The sequence below is a fragment of the Oncorhynchus tshawytscha genome, linkage group LG16, assembly GCF_018296145.1.
Source record: "Oncorhynchus tshawytscha isolate Ot180627B linkage group LG16, Otsh_v2.0, whole genome shotgun sequence".
NCBI classification, from domain to species: domain Eukaryota; kingdom Metazoa; phylum Chordata; class Actinopteri; order Salmoniformes; family Salmonidae; genus Oncorhynchus; species Oncorhynchus tshawytscha.
This window is the reverse complement of record NC_056444.1, coordinates 11,491,473-11,516,043: the sequence shown is the minus strand read 5'-3', so window position 1 is coordinate 11,516,043 and position 24,571 is coordinate 11,491,473. Positions and strand designations below refer to the sequence as shown.

Here is a 24,571-nt window from a genome sequence, read left to right as displayed (position 1 = left end):
TTACCATGTAGCGGTGTAGCTAACTACTGGAACTATACACTACTGGTTTACCATGTAGCGGTGTAGCTAACTACTGGAACTATACACTACTGGTTTACCATGTAGCGGTGTAGCTAACTACTGGAACTACACACTACTGGTTTACCATGTAGCAGTGTAGCTAACTACTGGAACTACACACTACTTTTTTTACTAAAATAAAATATAGGGGAAGTAGGCAAGAATTTCCTTTATTTTTCAGCATCAGACCTGCCTAATTCTCCCTTGAAACAGTTTTTGTTTTTAATAGGCTAAATGACACATTCTGTTAAAAACATCTGAATCCAGAGTGATCTTTTCTTGCAGTTTGTAGTCTATGACTTGAGATTTAGATATGCTAATTCATCACTAAGTAGTTTGGACTTTAGTTAACTATATTTTATTTCTTTTCAGAGTAGCTTCCCCAACACCACTATTAATGCAGTGTTGTAAAGTACTTAAGGTAAAATACTTTAAAGTACTACTTAAGTATTTTTTTTGAGGAATCTGTACTTTACTATTTATATTTCTGACAAACTTTTACTTTTACTTCACTACATTCCTAAAAAAAATAATGTACTTTTACTCCATACATTTTACCTGATACCCAAAAGTACTTGTTATATTTTGAATGCTTAGCAGGACAGGAAAATGGTCTACTACACAGACTTATCAACATGTGGTCATCCCTGCTGCCTCTGATCTGCATCTTTTGTAAATGATGTCGGAGTGTTGGACTTGTGCCCCTGGTTATCAGTACGTTTTTAAAACAAGAAAAGGGTGCCGTCTGCTTTGCTTAATGTAAGGAATTTCGAAATGATTTATACTTTTTCTTTTGATACTTAAGTATATTTTAGCAATTACATTTATTTTTTTATACTTAAGTATATTTAGAACCGAATACTTTTAGACTTTTACTCAGGTAGTATTTTACTGGGTGACGTTCACTTTTACTTGCGTAACTTTCTATTAAGGTATCTATACTTTTACTACAGTATGACAATTGGGGGCTTTTTTCCATCACTGTTTTAAAGTGTGTTCATCAAGACTAGGCTATGTTAGATCTATTCAGTCATTGTGTCACATTTTTTTATGATCTATTTGCTGACCTTGCTAATAACTTTATATTTGAGCAAGTTTTAAACATACACTATTCGTTGTAAATGTTTGTCAATGTGTTATTTGGCTGGATTTATGGTTGACCCTGGGCGTTCAAGCATGCGCAGTAGGTCGCTTTTGGTACTTGAAAACTTTCAGGTGTCATGAGTTCTCAATCTCATCGAGAGTGTAATGGGCACGATTGTGAATTGAGAACACGGACAACTCTGTTTACAGGTAAAGAATGCAAATACTTTCAGATATGTTAGCATTTTTCAAATGAAATAAAATAACTGGACAATTTTATGAACGTGTTTTGTGGATGAACTTCGAGTAATATTGCCAGATTATCGACCCTCCAATCAGTGAAATCGTGACATTGTAAATTGATCTACAAATAACCATCCGTAATTCGACCTCATGTGTGTTTAAAACTTTACAATATTATAACTATATACAGGTACAATTCAACTTGATAGAACATTGTCTACTTTAAAGACTTAATTGTTAACGCTACCTACGGTCGAATTTGAGTGATGAAACTGGAAGACAATGAAGGACATGGAGGGGCTGAAACATCCAGCAGGAAAAGAACAGCATCAGAGTCTAAGATTGATGAGAGCCCAACAGACCGGTGAGTTTCCTGAAGATACCTCAAACCACTGGTCCTAGTTCAGGTTGTCATCATGATAGAATTGGGTTTGGGGGTGGATGTGTATCATTGAGGTTACTATTCTCAGTGACAAGGTAGTAGAATAGAGCCTATCCATTACAAAGAGGTCATTGTTTTTATATGAATATAAATCAGGATTATTATAAAAAGCTAAATTCACACTTCCCTATGGTCCAACACAGGAAGAGGAGTAAGGATGGGGAAAGGGACAAAAAAGAGGAAACCGAGCTGAAGCACAAGGTAATGTAATGCACCATTTGGAGTGTTTGGAGAGTGGAACGTCAACTATATGAAAGTTAAGACCAGACGGAGGCAGCATGCATGAGATCCACACACCATCTCAGTTATATCGCATGATACACGCCAGGCATTCCTAATCAATCACTAACACAGACACGCCTTACAGTAAAATAGACCATTCAGCCGTGTGCATGTCTGATGATAATTTTATTTCATAGTCGAAGCACTCCAGTTCTAAGCATCCTCGTAAACCTCTGCAGGAGCCGAAGATCACAAGGTGAGTATGGACAGATCTATTAGGATAATTTTCATACAGGGGATATGTGAAATCGCCCTTAAATTACAATCTCCCACTTACATGTCTTCATTCACAATGAAGGGTGTAGTATTCTCCGATGTGTTCTGTTTTATTTAAATCAGTGGTCAACTTGTTAAGCGATCATCTGATCTCATCTTGTTTTCACAATGCATTTGTTTCTGTCTTTCCTTTGTCAGTTCTGGGGGCTTAAAAGCTGTCTCGGAGAATGACCATGCAGATGTGAAGACCAAAAGTGTAGCCATGGTAAGAACCATCACCAGAGATCTGTACATAATGACAAGATGCTCATGTCTCCGCCCTAACAATGGGAGTCATCCCAAAGGTTGGGAAGGCAGGCGACAAGTTTAGGTCCTAAATAAGCCCATAGAAACGCATGGGTCTTATTTTGGACAGATTTTTGGTGTGAGAGAAACCTCTCGCTTCACCTCTTCCTCTCTGCTATAACATGATATACACAGGCCTAGTTACTGCATATCCCTGTATTAGCAAAACATGTTTTGGATAATGTTTATTCATGGGGTTTCTGTCTTTCTCTCACAGGATGCATCACTACCTTCTGAAAAGAAGTACGTTTTTCTCTGATGTTCAAATCATTCACCCCCAAAAGTGAAAGTATATTCTTGAATGTGAACGGAGGGAAAGCAAAGGTGGTGATTTTGTTTTATTTTATTTTCAGCACCATTGACTTAAACAACAATATCTCTGCCAAGCACACGGAATCAGATGAGAGGAAAGTGACCAAGACTGAGTTACAGGAAGTTGACTTGTTTGCACCAATTGAGCATTCAGATATGGAGAGGTAGGCTACAATTGACCCTTTATTGCACGATGAGTTTATTTATTGACAAAAACGGTCACCTGATTTGGGGTAAATTGCCTTTCTCTCTTTAACTAGGTCTGACAAAAAATCAAAGAAAACTGGGGATTCACAAAAAGATAACAAACACAAGGTAACTGACTAACCATTTATTGTTATTTTCAATTATCAATGTTATTGGTGATGTTGCTTGCCTTGTTTCTCACCTATTATGTCAATGTAGCACAAATCTAAAAGTAGCAAAAAGGGACACCACGGGACAGACGAGAGAAATCCTGAGCAGAGAAAAGTTGGGGAAATATCAGCTAACAGGTGAACATCATTAAGTTCCACAGTAAAAAATGCTTCATACTCAAAATATGCTATGCTCTGAGTGAACCAACTTTTTTGCGTTGTTCATTTTAATGACAATATCAAATATGTGCCAAATGGCCATGCTTTGTGTTATGGTGGATTTTATAGTACATTTCCACAAAGCTTTATTTAAAAGCATTTTCTCTTGCCATTTAAATAGTTTTCATTTGAAAGTCATGATTAAAGTCTCATTTTATTTTCTCTGTAGTTCCGATGGCAACTCTAAAAAGAGGAAGAGCAAAGATTCATGTGAAACTGATGTTCTACCGACAGGTGACAGTAAAAAAGAAACTGCCATAAAAAAGGAGAATGCCAAGAAAGAAAGGGAGAAAAAAGATAGAAGTGGTAAAGACACAAAGACAACCGATGAAAAGAAACGTAAAAATAAGCCAGAGGGAAAAGAGGAATCTAAGAAGAAGAAAAAAGATGGAGATGATGGGAAGACCAAGAAGGGTGGGAAAAAAGAAGGGGAGGACAGTACATGGAAATGGTAATTGCGCAATTATTTACTCTGTATTGCATGTAATGGGCAAGCATCATATTTGACTGAATTTATATTTGTTTTTCGAACATTTTCCCCGTTATAGTGGTTGACATAATATTACGCTCATTTGTAGCCGGAACCGTTAACAATCGTTTGTTTCTAGGGGGACAGTATTAATAGTTCAACACGTGTATATTGTTTTGACAGCGTTATGAAAGTCCTTGGCGCCTGTGAATCTCATTCATTCTTGGTAATCTGGAATGAACAAATACAGCATTTTTTTTGCTAACTTTATATGTCATTCGGTGAAATTTAATAGAAGTTGTTCTGCGGTTTACTCATTACGATTTTACCGAACTAATGTAAAGATTAAGCATGAGCCCAAAGCCAGGTGAGTAAACGATGGCTAAAGCTGGCAAATAGCTGATCTTACAGTAGCTTACTCCAAACCACGCATGAATAGTATAGCTAAGTAACGTTATATTTGTCAAAACATTGCAGACAGCCAGGGTAATGCCATTTTGGAAGATTAATCCGAGCTAGCCACACATTGTTAATGTAAAGGGGTACGTTAGTTAACATTACTTTTGCTAGGTCTGGTATGGCGATGTTGCATTGTCTCACTTGTATTAGATTTTAAACCTTCAAACCTTTTCTGTCTTTCTGTACTGTAATTACATTGCGATACGCTTGTTGTCAGGTGGGAGGAAGGTAATTCCAACAACGGGAACAAATGGACCACGTTGGAACACAAAGGTCCACTTTTCCCACCAGAATACGAACCATTACCAAATAACGTGTCTTTCTTTTACAATGGTGAGTTACCACCCTACATGAATCCATCTTACTCATCCTCATAGTTTTCCTGTCTCGTTTTAGCTTTACAGCAAAGCAGACCTAACATTCAACGTTCTGTGATTCATAGGGAACCCTGTAAAACTGACTTTGCCTGCTGAGGAAGTAGCCACGTTTTACGCCAAGATGCTGGACCATGAGTACACAACCAAGAGTTCCTTCCAGGAGAACTTCTTCACCGACTGGAGAGAGGTTAGTCTCACTGATTAAGTATAGCCTTGAGTCGAGACTTGCGTTTTGCAATGAACAACCACAGTTTTTAAGCAGCGTTTTGTGTAAGAATGAAGGTCAATGTAGCGGTTGATATTGAGCTCATCAGGATTTTACCTAACAGGAAATGTCAGTAGAGGAGAGGGAACAGATCAAGAAGTTGTCGAAGTGTGATTTCACACACATCAACAAGTACTTCCTGGATAAGTCTGAGGAGAAGAAGGCTATGACTAAAGAACAGAAACAGGTAACTTAGCCAAGTATTGAGCTTAGAGCTGCATCTATAACATTATGTAAGTATTGAAGTATATTGTTCCACTTGCTTTGAATTTAATTGTTGGTACTTCATTCTGCATATCCAAGTGAATCCCCAACATATATATTCTTTTTTTGAGGTCACAAATCTGCAAATCTGGAAGTCTTTGGATTGTGCTTCTGTTAGGTCCTGAAAGAGGAGAACAACAAGCTGACTGAGGAGTATGGCTTCTGTGAGCTGGACGGTCACCGGGAGAAGATCGGGAACTTCCGTGTGGAGCCTCCGGGGCTGTTCCGTGGCCGGGGAGAACACCCCAAGATGGGCAAGCTGAAGAAGAGGATCCAGCCAGAGGAAATCACCATCAACTGCAGCAAGTAAGGGCCCCCAGGAGAGCACTAGGAACAAACAACCTCACTATAACTTTATAGAACTCCTAATTGGGAATTAGTGGCCTAACTAGTAAATTTAAACTGCAAATATGTGCCGAAAGGCAATAAGCTAAATAAATAGTGTTTTGGTTTTTCCAGAGGCTCCAATATTCCGGTGGCCCCAAAGGGCCACAGGTGGAGGAAGGTGCAGCATGACAACACAGTGACCTGGCTAGCCTCCTGGGTGGAGAACGTCCAGGGAAACTTCAAGTACGTCATGCTCAACCCCAGCTCCAAACTCAAGGTACGGAGCCTTTCTCTTCACCTTCGTTTACCTCAGTGGGGTTGTTTTAGTGGAAAAACAAACCCAAACTTTTGAGAAGAGTCTGAAGACTGAACTCAGTAAAAAGATGGCGTACATATCAAGCCAGTAGTTCAGAGTTTGCCTTAGACTGTTTTTCTCTCTGTGCTCAGGGGGAGAAGGACTGGCAGAAGTACGAGGTGGCTCGTAAACTCAAGCTTAAGGTGGAGACCATCAGGAGGCTGTACCGTGAGGACTGGAAGAACCGAGAGATGAAGACCAGACAGAGAGGAGTGGCTCTCTACTTCATCGACAAGGTACAGACCTCACAACTATCTTACCGCAGTGTGGTTAACAAAATGCAAGCACTTTTAGGTCATCTCAAACACATATTGTAGAACACTCATGTGTACGTACTAGGATTGGGTGAATTATTTATTTGTCCCATCATGATTATGTACTCATAGAATATGGTGATGTACTATGGTATCCCCCCCACCCCTGTAGACTCTGTTCATTCTTGTTCTTTTTGAAAGCGGCAACTTTAGGACAGAACATCTTTAGGTTATTAGAATATTTGGGAAATAGGCTACTGTTCTTCATTTTTACTTGTCTTAAAGCTTTCATGATGTGCTTAGTAGGAGGATGGGTTATTGGCCGTTTTGGTTTTCAACCTTGCGTGGAGGGTCAGGATTTTTTTCCACCCCACACAGATAATTTATTTCTAAATGAGCTTAAACTTGATTTTTAACTTTTCATTCTGTGTTTCTATAGGCTGTTGATGTTTGTTCACTCCCTTTTGCTACCTTACATTTTTAGATGGTTCATTTTCTGTCCCCTTGCTAATAGTCTATAGGCTATTCAAACAACTTTTGGAGTTGGAACTCCAGATTCATTCATTGTTTGACGAGAAAGCCATGCATGCATACAATGATGAAATCGTATAGCCCAAAGTTATATTCAAAACCTATTGAAGGGAATATAGCCTACCTTTTTTTTTTAAACAGCTAGATGTAAGATAGTTAGGAAATGTCTGTTTATAAAAGCAATTAATAGGTTTAGGCCCATGCATCTGAGAGAGTATTTTCTGAATGGACATTTTGCGCTGCTTTGGTGGAATCCTCAGTTTGTCTAGACTAAGTTCCTCTCTTGCGTTCTGTATAACATTCAGTGCATTTGGAAAGTATTCAGACTCCTGGATTTTCTTTTCTTCACATTTTTTTACATTACAGCCTTACTCTAAAATGTTTTTTTTAATTTTTTTATCCCTCATCAAACTACGCACTACCCCATAATGACAGTAGAAACATTTTTTATTTTTTTATTATTTTTTTGCACACAAAAAAAACAACTTATTTACATAAGTATTTAGACCCTTTGCTATGAGACTCGAAATTGAGCTCTGGTGCATCCTGTTTCCATTGATCATCCTTGATGTTTCTTGATTGGAGTCCACCTGTGGTAAATTAAATTGGTTGGACATGATTTGGAAAGGCTGTCTATGTAAGGTCCCACAGTTGGCAGTGCATGTCAGAGCAAAAACCAAGGCAAGAGGTCGAAGGAATTGTCCATAGAGTGTCGAGGCACATCTGTGGAAGGGTGCAAAAATGTCTGCAGCATTGAAGGTCCTCAAGAACACAGTGGCCTTCATCATTCTTAAATTAAAGAAGTTTGAAACCACCAAGACTCATCCTAGATGAGGCCTCCTGGCCAAACTGCGCAATTGGGGAAGACTACCCTTGGTCAGGGAGGGGAAAGGGGAGCGATGCTTGCTCATTCCTATAGCTGTGGCTTCCCGAGTCTCTGAGGATGGAGCCACTCTGCTCTCCTTTGATCATTGAGAGAGCTCATTTCTGGCCCACAATCCAACCACAGCGTACCCCCGAAGGCTCTGGTAATGAAATTCTTAAACTATACAGATAAGATGCATGTGGTGAATGTAGCCTTGGCGAAAGTGAGGGAACTTGCCGATTCTTGCAGAGATGTTCTTCCCAGATCTCTCCGTGGAAATCCACAAGCAGTAGAAACACTTGGACAGTGTCAAGCGGCTACGGGCTAAGGCTATCCGGTATGGAATCATCTTTCCAGTGCGCCTGAAACACCAGGGGAAGCAGTTTCTTGAGAAGCTAGGCAGACGTGTGGAATCGGAGCAACGCTGAAGAAGAGGCAATGGCAACGTAAAGTTAAACTTTAATCTATTTTGGGGGATTTTTTTTTGTACTGTTGCATTCGGTTTTGTCTTAACAGGTATTTAAAGTTTGAGCCAGTTCACCGTGTTAGTTATCTAGTAACATGGTAGCACTGTCTATTCAACTATAATAGCATGGCCAGTTTACAAGTAAGTCTTATTATACATTTATGTACCATGAAACTTTTATTTTATGCATTGGAACATCCTGGTGCGGGTTTGTTTTATTTAGGCCTATAGGAGGCTAGATCACCGAGGTCTTATTTTCTGGCTCACTCCTGGTATTTTGTTTTGGTTCTTTGTTAAATGGTGAACATAATAATAATAATGACAATGGCGGGGCAGAAGGTGTACAAAGTGGGAAAAACTGCCGAGGCGGAGCTGGCTCCTCACGTGTCTGTGGATCTGAGCTCCTTATACGGAGTGTCACTGGGAGGGGGAGGTCTGTTAAAGACTTTGGGGTAAGAGGGTTAATCACACGTTCGTGGTTGATTGTTAGTGTTTTTGTACATTGTGATGTGCTTTAAAGTGTCCTTTGTGTTTTTGTTTATGGTGGTAACAGGACTATTGGTATATTATTGCTGCTCTTATGGGGCAATGTTTTAGTTCAAGTGACCCTGGTAAATTTGATGACTCATAGTGTTAAGGTGACATTTACATCCTGGAACTGTAGGGGATTAAATAAAACGGGTAATAAATAGATTAAAACAACTTCAGGCGAAGATCATATTTTTGCAAGAATCACATCTATTATCTGACGACATTCCTAAGATATGCAAGAAGAGGCCTGGGCAGGTCACTGCAAAGGGAGTTATTATTCTTATCCAGAAGTCCATTCCATATCAGATATTGTGAACAATTTGTGATCCCGCCGGCAGATATATTATTATATGGAATACCTTGCTGTCCGAGCAGTTTTAATGCATATGGTCCCAACGAAGATGACTCTAAATTCTTTAATGATTTGGTTTTAAACCTTTCCACAATTATATTGTTGCATGTGACTTTAATTGCACTTTAGATCCTGTTAAAGATCGCACCTCAGGTTCAAACTACTCCCACACCTAATCTAGGAAAACCATACAGCATTTTATGAAGGATTTAAACTTAATAGAGATTTGGAAAGAAAATACCCAGATCATGTGGAATACTCCTGTTACTCTAGCACTCACTAGACCTATTCCCAAATCAACTATTATTATGTTCTCAGCAGTATTACGCTCTAAATTTTGAATATTGTTTTTACGTTAACATTTTCATCTCTGACCATGCTCCAGCATCTCTTATATATTCCGATTCTATTTTAGTAGGTGACCCACCTAAATGGCGCTTCCAACCTAAATGGCTGCAAGATACAAGTTTTACAGAATACATTGGACAGCAGTTTGACCTATACTTTATACAACAGACTTCAGCTTGTACTAGATGGGAAGCCTTTGTTGTGAGCGCTGAGAGAACTTTATGCACTTGGCCAGATGATTCTGCATCTTTGTTGCATTCTTCACATGATTTGGCAAATGTACACAGCTTTCCTTCTACATTAGCTGCAGTGAAATGTCTCCACACATCAGATAGTGCCTGTGGCATTTTCCTGTAAAAAAAGTTTTAAAAACATTGCAAAAAAAAAACAAATAGTTAAGCAGTTAGATTAAACCACTCCTTTGTAAGAAATGTTTTAAAATGAACATGTATGGAAACAGGTGAATTAACACTCCTCAGTTAGCAGGCTCAAGCAAGCTAAAACCCACATGTTAGCTATAATAATTGAGCAGAAATTGTTAACAAGTTAGAAATGATTTAAACACACTTTGCTGTCGGCTACTATTTACCAGTCATTAAAAAATCATGTATGTCGTATAAAATATTTTCACCCCACCCAGTATTGTAATCAAAACTTACCAGAAAGCATGTAGTCCTTGGCTCAGACAGTGTAGTAGTGTGGGCTCAATAGCATCACATTAGTGTGCAAGATCTTGAGAATCAGCTGTACATGTGATGGGAGAATGCACTGTGCATGCAGAGGGTTGCAATTCCAGTGACTTGGGGATAGTTTAACCAAAACATGCCACAAGACCTAGAATTTCCTTGTGTATCCCATAAAAAAAAATTCACTGATTATAAGCTTACTTTCATGAATTTAAGCAAAATTCCCAGCCTTAATTTCCCATGGAAGATGTCTGGAGATTTACCGGAAAGATTCCGACCCTTTGCAACCCTAGAGGTATCACATATGATATCCCAAATAGTATCAGTAAAATTGCCTCTCCATCCCAAAGTGTTTATCCTGGGGTTATACCCAATCAAACCTCATCTAAAGAACCAAGTATAAACACTTACAGATATGTGCTTGTTGCAAGCAAAACGCTTGATAGCTCTTGCCTGGGAAAGTGTGAACGGGCTTAGTATTGCCCAATGGCGTAGGGAAATGTATGGCCCAATGGCTTGGGGAAATGTATGGCCCAATGGCTTGGGGAAATGTATGGCCCAATGGCTTGGGGAAATGTATGACCCAATGGCTTAGGGAAATGTATGGCCCAATGGCTTAGGGAAATGTATGGCCCAATGGCTTAGGGAAATGTATGGCCCAATGGCTTAGGGAAATGTATGGCCCAATGGCTTAGGAAATGTATGGCCCAATGGCTTGGGGAAATGTATGACCCAATGGCTTGGGGAAATGTATGGCCCAATGGCTTAGGGAAATGTATGGCCCAATGGCTTGGGGAAATGTATGGCCCAATGGCTTAGGCAATATGACATTTCCCCAACTATGGAAAAGATAACCTATATGTAAACAACACCTTTTGAAAAGGTTTGGGGACCATTTTTGAATTTTGTGGAGCAGAGTGATGTGGGTGAAGTATTGGCCAATGAAGGGAACTCTGGGTAGTGGACTATGCTTTGTGTGCATGTGGGGTGGTGGTGAGAGATATCCGATTGGCTTGTGGCGCTGTATTTCATCTGAAATCCCAAATGTTCCTATTGCATCAGACCACTGTACAATGTGGGTGATGTGGAGGTAAACCCAGGCCCTGCATGTCCCCAGGCACCCTCATTTGTTGACTTCTGTGATCGAAAAAGCCTTGGTTTCATGCATGTCAACATCAGAAGCCTCCTCCCTAAGTTTGTTTTACTCACTGCTCTAGCACACTCTGCTAACCCTGATGTCCTTGCTGTGTCTGAATCCTGGCTCAGGAAGGCCACCAAAAATTCAGAGATTTCCATACCCAACTATAACATCTTCCGTCAAGATAGAACTGACAAAGGGGGAGGAGTTGCAGTCTACTGCAGAAATAGCCTGCAAAGTAATGTCATACTTTCCAGGTCCATACCCAAACAGTTCGAACTACTAATTTTGAAAATTACTCTCTCCAGAAATAAGTCTCTCACTGTTGCCGCCTGCTACCGACCCCCTCAGCTCCCAGCTGTGCCCTGGACACCATTTGTGAATTGATCGCCCCCATCTAGCTTCAGAGTTTGTTCTGTTAGGTGACCTAAACTGGGATATGCTTAACACCCCGCCAGTCCTACAATCTAAGCTAGATGCCCTCAATCTCACACAAATCATCAAGGAACCCACCAGGTACAACCCTAACTCTGTAAACAAGGGCACCCTCATAGACGTCATCCTGACCAACTGGCCCTCCAAATACACCTCCGCTGTCTTCAACCAGGATCTCAGCGATCACTGCCTCATTGCCTGTATCCGCTACGGAGCCGCAGTCAAACGACCACCCCTCATCACTGTCAAACGCTCCCTAAAACACTTCTGTGAGCAGGCCTTTCTAATCGACCTGGCCCGGGTATCCTGGAAGGACATTGACCTCATCCCGTCAGTTGAGGATGCCTGGTCATTCTTTAAAAGTAACTTCCTTACCATTTTAGATAAGCATGCTCCGTTCAAAAAATGCAGAACTAAGAACAGATACAGTCCTTGGTTCACCCCAGACCTGACTGCCCTCGACCAGCACAAAAACATCCTGTGGCGGACTGCAATAGCATCGAATAGTCCCCGGGATATGCAACTGTTCAGGGAAGTCCGGAACCAATACACGCAGTCAGTCAGGAAAGCTAAGGCCAGCTTCTTCAGGCAGAAGTTTGCATCCTGTAGCTCCAACTCCAAAAAGTTCTGGGACACTGTGAAGTCCATGGAGAACAAGAGCACCTCCTCCCAGCTGCCCACTGCACTGAGGCTAGGTAACACGGTCACCACCGATAAATCCATGATTATCGAAAACTTCAATAAGCATTTCTCAACGGCTGGCCATGCCTTCCGCCTGGCTACTCCAACCTCGGCCAACAGCTCTGCCCCCCGGCAGCTCCTCGCCCAAGCCTCTCCAGGTTCTCCTTTACCCAAATCCAGATAGCAGATGTTCTGAAAGAGCTGCAAAACCTGGACCCGTACAAATCAGCTGGGCTTGACAATCTGGACCCCCTATTTCTGAAACTTTCCGCCGCCATTGTCGCAACCCCTATTACCAGCCTGTTCAACCTCTCTTTCATATCGTCTGAGATCCCCAAGGATTGAAAGCTGCCGCAGTCATCCCCCTCTTCAAAGGGGGAGACACCCTGGACCCAAACTGTTACAGACCTATATCCATCCTGCCCTGCCTATCTAAGGTCTTTGAAAGCCAAGTCAACAAACAGGTCACTGACCATCTCGAATCCCACCGTACCTTCTCCGCTGTGCAATCTGGTTTCCGAGCCGGTCACGGGTGCACCTCAGCAACACTCAAGGTACTAAACGATATCATAACCGCCATCGATAAAAGACAGTACTGTGCAGCCGTCTTCATTGACCTTGCCAAGGCTTTCGACTGTCAATCACCATATTCTTATCGGCAGACTCAGTAGCCTCGGTTTTCGGATGACTGCCTTGCCTGGTTCACCAATTACTTTGCAGACAGAGTTCAGTGTGTCAAATCGGAGGGCATGCTGTCCGGTCCTCTGGCAGTCTCTATGGGGGTGCCACAGGGTTCAATTCTCGGGCCGACTCTTTTCTCTGTATATATCAATGATGTTGCTCTTGCTGCGGGCGATTCCCTGATCCACCTCTACGCAGACGACACCATTCTATATACTTTCGGCCCGTCATTGGACACTGTGCTATCTAACCTCCAAACAAGCTTCAATGCCATACAACACTCCTTCCGTGGCCTCCAACTGCTCTTAAACGCTAGTAAAACCAAATGCATGCTTTTCAACCGATCGCTGCCTGCACCCGCATGCCCGACTAGCATCACCACCCTGGATGGTTCCGACCTTGAATATGTGGACATCTATAAGTACCTAAGTGTCTGGCTAGACTGCAAACTCTCCTTCCAGACTCATATCAAACATCTCCAATCGAAAATCAAATCAAGAGTCGGCTTTCTATTCCGCAACAAAGCCTCCTTCACTCACGCCGCCAAGCTTACCCTAGTAAAACTGACTATCCTTCCGATCCTCGACTTCGGCAATGTCATCTACAAAATGGCTTCCAACACTCTACTCAGCAAACTGGATGCAGTCTATCACAGTGCCATCCGTTTTGTCACTAAAGCACCTTATACCACCCACCACTGCGACCTGTATGCTCTAGTCGGCTGGCCCTCGTTACATATTCGTCGCCAGACCCACTGGCTCCAGGTCATCTACAAGTCCATGCTAGGTAAAGCTCCGCCTTATCTCAGTTCACTGGTCACGATGGCAACACCCATCCGTAGCACGCGCTCCAGCAGGTGTATCTCACTGATCATCCCTAAAGCCAACACCTCATTTGGCCGCCTTTCGTTCCAGTACTCTGCTGCCTGTGACTGGAACGAATTGCAAAAATCGCTGAAGTTGGAGACTTTTATCTCCCTCACCAACTTCAAACATCAGCTATCTGAGCAGCTAACCGATCGCTGCTGCTGTACATAGTCTATTGGTAAATAGCCCACCCATTTTCACCTACCTCATCCCCATACTGTATTTATTTACTTGCTCTTTTGCACACCAATATCTCTACCTGTACATGACCATCTGATAATTTATCACTCCAGTGTTAATCTGCAAAATTGTAATTATTCGCCTACCTCCTCATGCCTTTTGCACACATTGTATATAGACTCCCCCCTTTGTTTTCTACTGTGTTATTGACTTGTTAATTGTTTATTCCATGTGTAACTCTGTGTTGTCTGCTCACACTGCTATGCTTTATCTTGGCCAGGTCGCAGTTGCAAATGAGAACTTGTTCTCAACTGGCCTACCTGGTTAAATAAAGGTGAAATAAAAATAAAATAAAAATGTAATTTTGGTGGTTTTACACTTCTGTAACACTTTTGTTTTGTCTTAGATGTCACTTTTATTTTTGCTGTTAACTATTGGTGGTTTTTGCAGGTTGTTTTTTTTTATCTGCTTATGCCTTAAATAAGAAGAAAAATCTAACATTGTTTGTTTTTTTAAGTGATTTCGGTTTTCGTTTAAAAATTTTTTTAAAATTCTTAACATGTTTTTGCTTTGTCATTATTGGGTAATGTGTGTAGATGGAGGGGGGGGGGGGACTATTTAATACATTTTCGAATAAGGCTGTAACGTAACTGTAGAAAAAGTTGAGGGGTCTGAATACTTTCCGAATGCATTGAAATAGGCGATAGCAAATAGAAATACAATAATTACTCGGAACGTGACTTGTGTGCTGCCCGACTCCGTGCTCACCGCCAGTCATGTTCAAATTGGCTAAACCGTCGTCTGCCACATGACAATGTCACCGGCATCAACGAAGGCTGTCAAGACGGTAATATGCTAATATTACCCAACCCTACCTTGTATACTGTACATGTGGGTACATCTCCTTCACTAACATGTGTGTGAATGTAGCTGGCCCTGCGAGCGGGGAATGAGAAGGAGGAGAGTGAGACAGCGGACACGGTGGGCTGCTGCTCTCTGAGAGTGGAACACATCACCCTGCACCAGGAGAAGGGGGGCCAGGAGTTCATGGTGGAGTTTGACTTCCTGGGCAAAGACTCTATTCGCTATTATAATGAGGTGCCTGTGGAAGGCAGGGTGAGCAGCACTGTCTAGCATCTGTTACATCTTCACTCCTCCGTTGTTATGGGGTGTCAAGGGTTAAATATCTGTTTTAATGTGCAAAGACATTATTTGTACACAGGTTTTCAAGAACCTGAAGCTGTTCATGGAAAACAAGGAGCCTGAGGATGACCTGTTTGATAGAATAAATGTAAGTTGAAGACCAGCACCTGGTTATTTCATGTTTGCTCTAAACTGAGTGTCACCCAAATAATGACTAGCTAGCTATGTGATTCACACAGTAGGCTTATCTAGCTCTGCAGATACAGTTACGCTTGGTTGTTGTTTGTTTGGCAGACTACCTACTTGAACAAGCACTTGAACCAGTCCATGCCGGGGCTGACAGCCAAAGTGTTCCGAACCTTCAACGCCTCCACCACTCTGCAAGAACAGCTCAACAAGCTCACCACTGGTCAGTCCACTTCCGTTTACACCATCAATACACTCAGTGCAGGTTTTTTTGTTGTAGATCTAGTTTAGAATAGCTGACAAGATTTCTCCGCTCTGCTCTGGCTACCCACTGTGACATACGTGGCCCTAGTTGTTTTTCTCGACTTGGTCTCGGGCCTAACCACCACCATGCTAATATATCCTCCAAACAACACTGGCTTCTCGGACCTTATCACTTGTGTTCTAACTGTGAAGCTGTGAAACAAGCAGATGTATAGTGAAGACGGTACAATATTGAAAGACATGCCTGTTTTCCTCCTCAGCTGATATGAGTCTGGAGGAGAAGCTGCTGTCCTATAACCGAGCCAACAGAGCTGTGGCCATTCTCTGTAACCACCAGAGGGCAGCACCCAAGACATTTGAGAAATCCATGCAAAACTTGCAGGACAAGGTAACTGGAATATGTATGAATGGTGTATTTTTTTTCTTCCCTGGACAGTTTATTTAGTAGCTAGAGCTTCTTATAGTGCCATTTTAAAACCATCTATGCTCCTTTGCAATATTGTCTAATGTTGTCTAATGTTCAGATCCATTATCTTGATTATTTTTTTGTTTTATTGCCATATAAGCATGTACAGCAATTCCCTTTAACAGTGAATCATTGTCTAACATACTCCGTTTTATTGTTCCAGGTTGCGCAGAAGCAGCAACAGTTAGATGTGGCCAGGAAGGAGCTGAAAGATGCCAAAAAAGAGCACAAGAGGGGTGGAACTGAGAGGACCAGGAAGTGAGTACTTTTTGATAGGCTGAAACTGACCAGTGAAATTAGTGACTCTTGCAGTTGGTCATTTGACTCTACTGTTACTGACACTGTAGGATAACAGCCAGTGGATCTGACCTTTCATAACCTATAAACTACTTCTACAATGGCAGCTGGAAGGGCTATTTCAAATTGCTACTGCGGTGCTTGTTAGGCTACTGAGCCTCTCTTGTTTTAACATCAGATCATTCTGTTGGTCAAATTTAAGCCAGGCAAGCTCAATCAAGCACAGATAAATAATTATACTTTTATATATTATAACATTTGACCCACGGTCTGGTCTCCTGCTCTCTCCAGGCTTGTTGAGAAGAAAGAGGCTGTGGTGAAGAGGCTGGAGGAACAGCTGAAGAAACTCCAGCTGCAGATGACTGACAGGGAGGAAAACAAGGTCATCGCTCTGGGCACATCCAAACTCAACTACCTGGACCCCAGGATATCAGTGGCCTGGTAACCACCATTTTAGCCTAACATTTATCCTTGACCTCTGTCTGTTCCACAACACTTGCTGCCCTCTAAAAATATACTTTTTTCACTTTGTATTTTTGTAGCATGTGAATGACCTTTACATTTATTTTCATGGCAGGTGTAGGAAATTCAATGTGCCAATCGAGAAGATTTACAACAAAACCCAAAGAGACAAGTTTGCTTGGGCTATTGATATGACTGAAGAAGATTTTCAGTTTTGAGCTGTGTCGCCCTGTCAGCAAGACAGATTTTGCGTTGTTTCATTTCCTCTGTTACTTATTTTTATGTTCCCTTTATAATTTCAACTACTTAGATCTTTATTTGTTGTTGGTTACTAGCAGTGTTTGTTTTCTGACTTGACAACGCGCACATTGGTGAGAATTAATCAGTTATAATAGACAAGGAACATTTTGTGTTTAAGACTTGTTTCCTTTGTTAACAATTGTAAATGTATGAAATAAAATACCTTTTCATTGATATGTTAAGTGTTTGTTGACGCCTTACTCATGAATATACTGAACAAAAATTATACATGTAACAATGATTTTAATGAGTTAGTTCATAGAAGGAAATCAGTCAATTAAATACATTTATTAGGCCCTAATCTATGGATTTCACATGACTGCGCAGGAGAGCAGCCATTGTGGGGGAAAACTCATTGTCTGGTCCTGTCTTCCAAGTAGGTGGTCCTGGCTCATGCTTTTGAGAGCCTGGACCAGCCAATGAGTTTTATTACAGGCAGAAATGCCCCTCAGCAGCCTCCACTGGCTTCTTGATATGCCACACCTGTCAGGTGGCTGGATTCTCTTGGCAAAGGAGAAATACTCACTAACAGGGATGTTAACAAATTTGGGCACATGGAACATTTCTGAGATTTTATTTCAGCTCATGAAACATGGGACCAGCACTTTACATGTTTCATTTAGGGTTTTTACATTAGTAATTTCCCATTACAGAAGCAGAGGTACATCCCAGAACATGATTTATGATTCATATCTAGATATAATAGGCCATTTTAAATTGAGGGTTAAGATTAATAGTGCTTGCTCTTTGGGGTTTTAGGCTGGGTTTCTGTATAGCACTTTGTTACATCTGTAAAAAAGGGCTTTATAAATACATTTGAAAGGTTTGATAAAGTGAGGTTATGAATATATTAGTGTCATATATATAAAGAAAGATGCCTATATCCAGCTGTGACTTTACATCTTGTGTTTATTTTAAAACTGTATATAAAGAGAACTAAATATCAATAAATCAACAAGTTAAAGATGTGAGAATGTACCCAAATTGATATTGTCTTATGCGGTTTGACGCTGCGATGGGCTGTATTAGCATGGCAAATTCAATTCTATCATCTCGGATTGCAATCCTCACAACCTGCCTCTAGTCATACCGACTGGATTGGAGTCTTGTGTTTTACCAGCCTTGTTAGCGTAGGTTAAATCTCACCAGGCGAAAGAACGTGCGTGAATTTAAAAGGTTTCATCTCTGTGTTGTATGAAACATTGTCCTGTTAAGTGTGCAACTGGCATGAAGTAGTATACTGTCATGGGAGATTTTTTTGAGCTACAAGACAATGTGATACAACAGTTGTTTTTTTTCATCGTCAGGTCTTTTTACACACATCCTTTTTTATGTGTTGTCTGTGAAAAAGACACCATAGTTTGACAGCTTTTTACATTTGTCAGTAGTGCTGATGTGAATGTTATTTTCCTCTTCATATGCATGAGTACTGCTGCGATAGCCCCTAGTGACGCCAGACTCATGTGGTTCCCCAAAGGACTGTGGTCGGTAGACTACAACCCGCCACATCAAAACTCTGTGTGCAGCTCCTCAAAAAGACAGAGACGGGAAATGTGGGACAAATTCCTCCAGACCGCATTCTGTCTGCTGCCTGACTGCCTGTAACCCTGTACGCATTGAAAGTGGCCCTTTGGTTTGGCCCTTTTTGCAACTTCTGACTAGCTTATGTCTGAACAGAATATCCTCATGCCTCCTAACTCAAACTCTGTTGCAGCTCAACCTAGTTCTTAATTGTATTTAACCACAACTCACTGATCATCCCTAAAGCCAACACCTCATTTGGCCGCCTTTGCAAAAATCGCTGAAGTTGGAGACTTTTATCTCCCTCACCAACTTCAAACATCTGCTATCTGAGCAGCTAACTGATCGCTGCAGCTGTACATAGTCAATCGTTAAATAGCCCACCCATTTTTACCTACCTCATCCCCATACTGTTTTTATTTATTTACTTTTCTGCTCTTTTGCACACCAATATCTCTACCTGTACATGACCATCTATCACTCCAGTGTTAATCTGCAAAATTGTAATTATTCTCCTACCTCCTCATGCCTTTTGCACACAATGTATATAGACTCCCCTTTTTTTTCTACTGTGTTATTGACTGGTTAATTGTTTACTCCATGTGTAACTCTGTGTTGTCTGTTCACACTGCTATGCTTTATCTTGGCCAGGTTGCAGTTGCAAATGAGAACTTGTTCTCAACTAGCCTACCTGGTTAAATAAAGGTGAAATAAAATGAAAAATAAATAAACAATACCAGACAGTTATTCAGCCTTTTGGGACCATAAGGAACATTTGTTTGGGGGGCCACCCCCTCCTGATGGCCGAGAGAAAAGGCCCTAAGCGACTGCTTATGTTGCTTAGGCCTGGAGCCGGGCCTGAGTACACATGCTCTAGGCCACCAATGAATCATTCGTGGACCTTATTCTAATATGCTGAAAATGAGAAAAATAACACTTCTCAGCTCCTCTCAAGAGGCCCTTGCAGTCTACAAATGTCTTCCACCTTTCAATAGCAGTCTGAGATCTGACCTACTGGGCTCTGTCTCATTAGTAAACCCCTTAATCTGACTAAATTCACATAGAAATATGTATTAGATCTATCATTCTAATTGAAAACATGTCTGAGAACCAGTAGAGCTTTTTTATGTGTGCTATTTCTATGCTTCTGTGTTCTTAAATCTCACTTTTGCATCTTTTACTTTCGGTTTTGTACACCAGCTTTAAACAGCTGAAAATACAATATATTTGGGTACGGCCTTCTCCCCCGATTGCACAGTTTGGCCGGGCGGCCAGCACTAGGAAGAATATCGGTGGTTCCAAACTTCTTCCATTTAAGAATGATGGAGGCCACTGTATTCTTGGGGACCTTCAATGCTGCAGACATTTTTTGGTACCCATCCCCAGATCTGTGCCTCGATACAATCCTGTCTCGGAGCTCTACGGACAATTCCTTCGACTTCATGGCTTGGTTTTTGCTCTGACATGCACTGTCAACTGTGGGACCTTATATAGGCAGGTATGTGCCTTTGCAAATCATGTCCAATCAATTGAATTTACCACAGGTGGACTCCGATCAAGTTGTAGAAACATCTCATGGATGATCAATGGAAGCAGGATGCACCTGACCTCAATTTCGAGTCTCATAGCAAAGAGTCTGAATACTTGTGTAAATAAGGTATTTCTGTTTTTCATTTTCAATAAATTATCCCAAAATAGTACTTTCGCTTTGTCATCATGGGGTATTGTGTGTAGATTGATGAGGACATTTTTTTTCTTCTCCATTTTAGAATAAGGCTGTAATGTAACAAAATGTGGGAAAAGTGAAGGGGTCATATCACACTAAAGGGAGTATCTCTGATTTACGTACAGAATAATACGAAATGCTCTGAGACCACATTGATCACTCTCTCTCTCATAACTTTGTTGGTCATTGTTTGGACAGTTTTTTCTCTGCAAGGGAGCAATACAAAAATCCTACTCTGAACCTGATTGGTGCATCCATTCGCTGTTAGTGTTGTGAGCTTGGCAAGCCCCGGAGGAAACAGAAAGCCTAGTCAGAATGCTCATTGTTCTAGGTCCTCATTTGAAGTTTGTGTTTGCGAGAGGGCTTTGTAGAACAACAGCCAGTGCACTTGATCTTCCATAGCCTTGTTATTAATGGCAGTTAGCCATCTATGGATGTGGAAGGTTTGATTCAAACTGCTACTGAGATGCTTGTTACTGATCCTCCAATGGTTGGACTAATTTTTTCAAATGTTCTGGGCTACATTTTTAAATTAGGGTTATTATTAATGACTAAATCAGTCTACGTTATGGCAGTTCACTATCTATGGATGTGGAAGGATTGGTTCTTTCAAACTAATCCTCCAATGATCATCAGTGCAGGTTCCTCTTTTTTCTCTCTCTTAAATTAGGGTTATTATTAATGACTGATTATAATTGCTTCGTTTCGAAACACAGGGGGAGACAACCCAATGGGACTCGACACACAAAGATCTCTTTGCACATGTGGAACGTTTTCAGAACCCCAGAGCCAGAACGACATTCCTTCTTTCCCAGATCTGGGTTTGTTTGTGGGTTTGGTCGTCAACGCACCATATGACCACCACCATTGAGATGTTCAAGCAGCGACCCTCACTGCGTCATTTCTCTCCTTCAATTATTTTACAGACAGTTGGCTTGTCAAGCAGTTTGCCTGAGGATAAAACATCAACTTTTGTCTGGTTTGTCTGATCAGACAACAGAGATGACCTGTCTGAAAGAAGAATTGATTTTCCCTGTTCTCACATAAGTTATTCTGTTATTTGTTAAGAATAAGAATAAATACTGTGTTGTCCATTTACTGGTTGCTCACTGGGAAAAAATATATGTGACAATGTTGGAACAATCTGGAAAACTGATTGGATTTTAAAAAGTCATCAACGTAAGAGACTTTGTGTTTTTTTAACACCACTTTTAACCTAAATCCAATGACATGGTGACATTTTTGGTTGATATCAAATCAAATGTTATTTGTCACATACGGTGAATACAACAGGTACAACCTTACCATGAAATGCTTACTTACAAGCCCTTAACCAGCAATGCCGTTTTAAGAAAAATAAGAGTTAAGAAAATATTTACTAAATGAACTGAAGTAAAAAAGTAACAATAAAACAACAATAATGAGGCTGTATACAGGGGGTACCGGTACACAGTCAATGTGCGGGGGTACAGGTAGGGGTAAAATGACTATGCATAGAAAATAAACAGTGAGTAGCAGCAACATAATTAAAAATCTCTATATAATAATAATAAATAACTAAAAAGTAAACCATTTAAAAAAATAAAATTAAAAAATTGGGGGGGGGGTCAATGCAAATTGTCTGGGTGGTCATTTGAATAGCTGTTGAGCAGTCTTATGGCTTGGGGGTAGAAGCTGTTTGGACCTAGACTTGGCACTCCGGTGCCGCTTGCCGTGCGGTAGCAGAGAGAACAGTCTATGACTTGGGTGGCTGGAGTCTGGCAATTTTCAAATCAAATGTTATTGACCACATACACATGGTTAGCAGATGTTAATGCCAGAGTAGCGAAATGCTTGTGCTTCTAGTTCCGACCATGCAGTAATATCTAACAAGTAATCTAACAATTTCACAACAACTACCTTATACACACAAGTGTAAAGGAATGAATAAGAATATGTACATATAAATATATGGATGAGCAATGGCCGAACGGCATAGGCAAGATGCAGTAGATGGTATAGAGTACAGTATATACATATGAGATGAGTAATGTAGGGTATGTAAACATTATATAAAGTGGCATTGTATAAAGTGACTAGTGATACATTTATTACATCCAATGTCTAATTATTAAAGTGGCTAGAGATTTGAGTCAGTATGTTGGCAGCAGCCACTCAATGTTAGTGATGGCTGTTTAACAGTCTGATGGCCTTGAGATAGAAGCTGTTTTTCAGTCTCTCGGTCCCAGGTTTGATGCACCTGTACTGACCTCGCCTTCTGGATGATAGCGGGGTGAACAGGCAGTGGCTCGGATGGTTGTTGTCCTTGATGATCTTCCTGTGACATCAGGTGTTGTAGGTGTCCTGGAGGGCAGGTAGTTTGTCCCCGGTGATGCGTTCTGCAGACCTTGCTACCCTCTGGAGAGCCTTACGGTTGTAAGTGGAGCAGTTGCCGTACCAGGCGGTGATGCAGCCCGACAAGATGCTCCCGTTTGTGCATCTGTAAAAGTTTGTGAGCTGCTCTTTTCATCTCCTCACAGACACTCCCTCATTCATACTCTGGTCCTTCAGTGGAGGATCTCCATTAAACATGTCTTTTTGTCCAAGATTATTCTGTGTCCGGTGTCTGGGAAACTGTCCCAAAGTGCATGTAGGAGTGCTTTTATGTTATAATTCTAAAGCACAGCTTAGCACCTGACAGTCAACATTGGGAAACAGGTAGTGCTATTTCACACATCCTTGTTTCACTGAAACAAGTTAAAACATTGGTGAAAATGTATCAACATGTATGGAGGGAAGGGATGGGGGGATGGAGAAGGTGTGACAGGATGTCAGTCAGTGATTGGTGTCAAGTTTAAATACTTGTACTTTATAGCATGCTGACTAACTTCAATACCTCTTTGTCCAGACATTGACATTGAGGAAACATTCCTATCTCCTTGATTAAACCACAAACTGAGATTTGATATCAGACCCTTTCAATGCCTTCATCAATTGCAATACTAAGTACTCATTCAAGACATGCCCATTCATGGACATTAAATATTATTTTTCTATTTTCTCGGGGTGCATTTTCACCCCTCTGAGCATCAAAAGGGCATCCAACGCAGCAAGCATGTTTCATTAAGTAACACAAATGCCCTTAGTAAGTATATTTTGGTCTTGTTAAATACACTCAGGTTCCCTGGAGGGTTTGGGTGAGCCAGTGCTAGGCTGCTAGTAGGCTGGCAGACAGCCTGTGACCACAAGGAGTAGACTCTCACTCCTGCACACACACGCACACACACGTGCGCGCGTGCACACAGCACACAGCACTCAGCTCAGAACACACACCAAGGTGAGACCTTCTGCGACTTAGTAGATGAATATCAAAATATAAGGACGCTGAAGTTGGCCATAATGATGGTAGCGATATTGTAAATATAATTATTTAGAACCGACAATGTATTGTTTACATTGATAAATAGATTATGAATTTTTACAGATGTCTGGATACAATGTATCAAATAATATATTCTCTCAGTGCATGAATTGATTATCTTACTGCAATACAAGACAGACTGTACAGTAACTAAGAAAGAGTAGTCCATTTGCAGAATCTTGCTATTGGACTTCACAACGCTAGAATAAAAAGCTTGGGTGTCTCATTCGACTTTGCTATTGACTTCAGGAGCAGGATTTCATGCTGCAGGCTTCTTGTAATGTTTAGATTCAACCATACGGATACATAATTCATGTAGCTGTCACTGAGGAAATGCAGTTAGATTGGAGCGAGAGGGAATTTTTGACCATGCGCTGACAGATATCTGCCTCACTACTCAACTGCAAGGCATATTTATATTCCACCAAATTATTCATAACCCATCAGATTTCAATGTAAATAGTGAATGCATTTATGTTGCATTTATATTGCTATAGCCTGATGTAACATTTAGATATTGTATGATGTGTGTGTTGTATCACTGTACAGTGGATTCATGTATGGCAATACCCTGAACATGTATTTCTTTGAATGTGTGTGTGCAGACCTAGGTGTTCTTATTATGTAGTTGGTTATTTTGACTTTGATCATGTTCAGAATATGGTTTGACTCATCGGTTTGTTGGGGGGGGGCCTGAGTCCAGCACGAGTGCCCTCAT

At 41.0% G+C, this 24,571-nt stretch overlaps 1 protein-coding gene across 4 annotated transcripts; it reads left to right on the top strand.

Moving 5' to 3' along the window:
- Positions 1–1,240: 1,240 nt before the first annotated feature.
- top1mt (DNA topoisomerase I mitochondrial) lies at positions 1,241–17,388 on the top strand. 4 transcript variants are annotated; one of them, XM_024374252.2, is made up of 23 exons: positions 1,241–1,353; positions 1,577–1,750; positions 1,972–2,029; positions 2,248–2,306; positions 2,525–2,591; positions 2,889–2,914; positions 3,025–3,147; positions 3,244–3,298; positions 3,389–3,477; positions 3,728–4,009; positions 4,704–4,819; positions 4,929–5,050; positions 5,193–5,315; positions 5,511–5,698; positions 5,852–5,996; positions 6,167–6,310; positions 15,019–15,204; positions 15,311–15,379; positions 15,526–15,640; positions 15,942–16,069; positions 16,311–16,405; positions 16,736–16,885; positions 17,022–17,388. In XM_024374252.2, the coding sequence occupies exons 2-23, from the start codon at positions 1,653–1,655 to the stop codon at positions 17,122–17,124; spliced, it is 2,541 nt and encodes an 846-aa protein (XP_024230020.1). In that variant the 5' UTR covers positions 1,241–1,353; positions 1,577–1,652; the 3' UTR covers positions 17,125–17,388. The 4 variants fall into 4 exon arrangements, with proteins under 4 accessions (XP_024230020.1, XP_024230021.1, XP_024230019.1 ...); XM_024374253.2 differs by having other exon boundaries at positions 1,247–1,353; positions 1,615–1,750; XM_024374251.2 differs by having other exon boundaries at positions 1,261–1,353; positions 1,651–1,750.
- The last annotated feature ends 7,183 nt before the right edge of the window (positions 17,389–24,571 follow it).

Excerpts from the sequence above, each read along its gene's own strand:
- top1mt (XM_024374251.2), top strand. The coding sequence starts at position 1,281 with ATGAGTTCTCAATCTCATCGAGAGTGTAATGGGCACGATTGTGAATTG. Across the intron at positions 5,051-5,192 it reads TCTTCACCGACTGGAGAGAG|GAAATGTCAGTAGAGGAGAG; the intron begins GTTAGTCTCACT and ends TTTACCTAACAG. Across the intron at positions 6,311-15,018 it reads CTCTCTACTTCATCGACAAG|CTGGCCCTGCGAGCGGGGAA; the intron begins GTACAGACCTCA and ends GTGTGAATGTAG.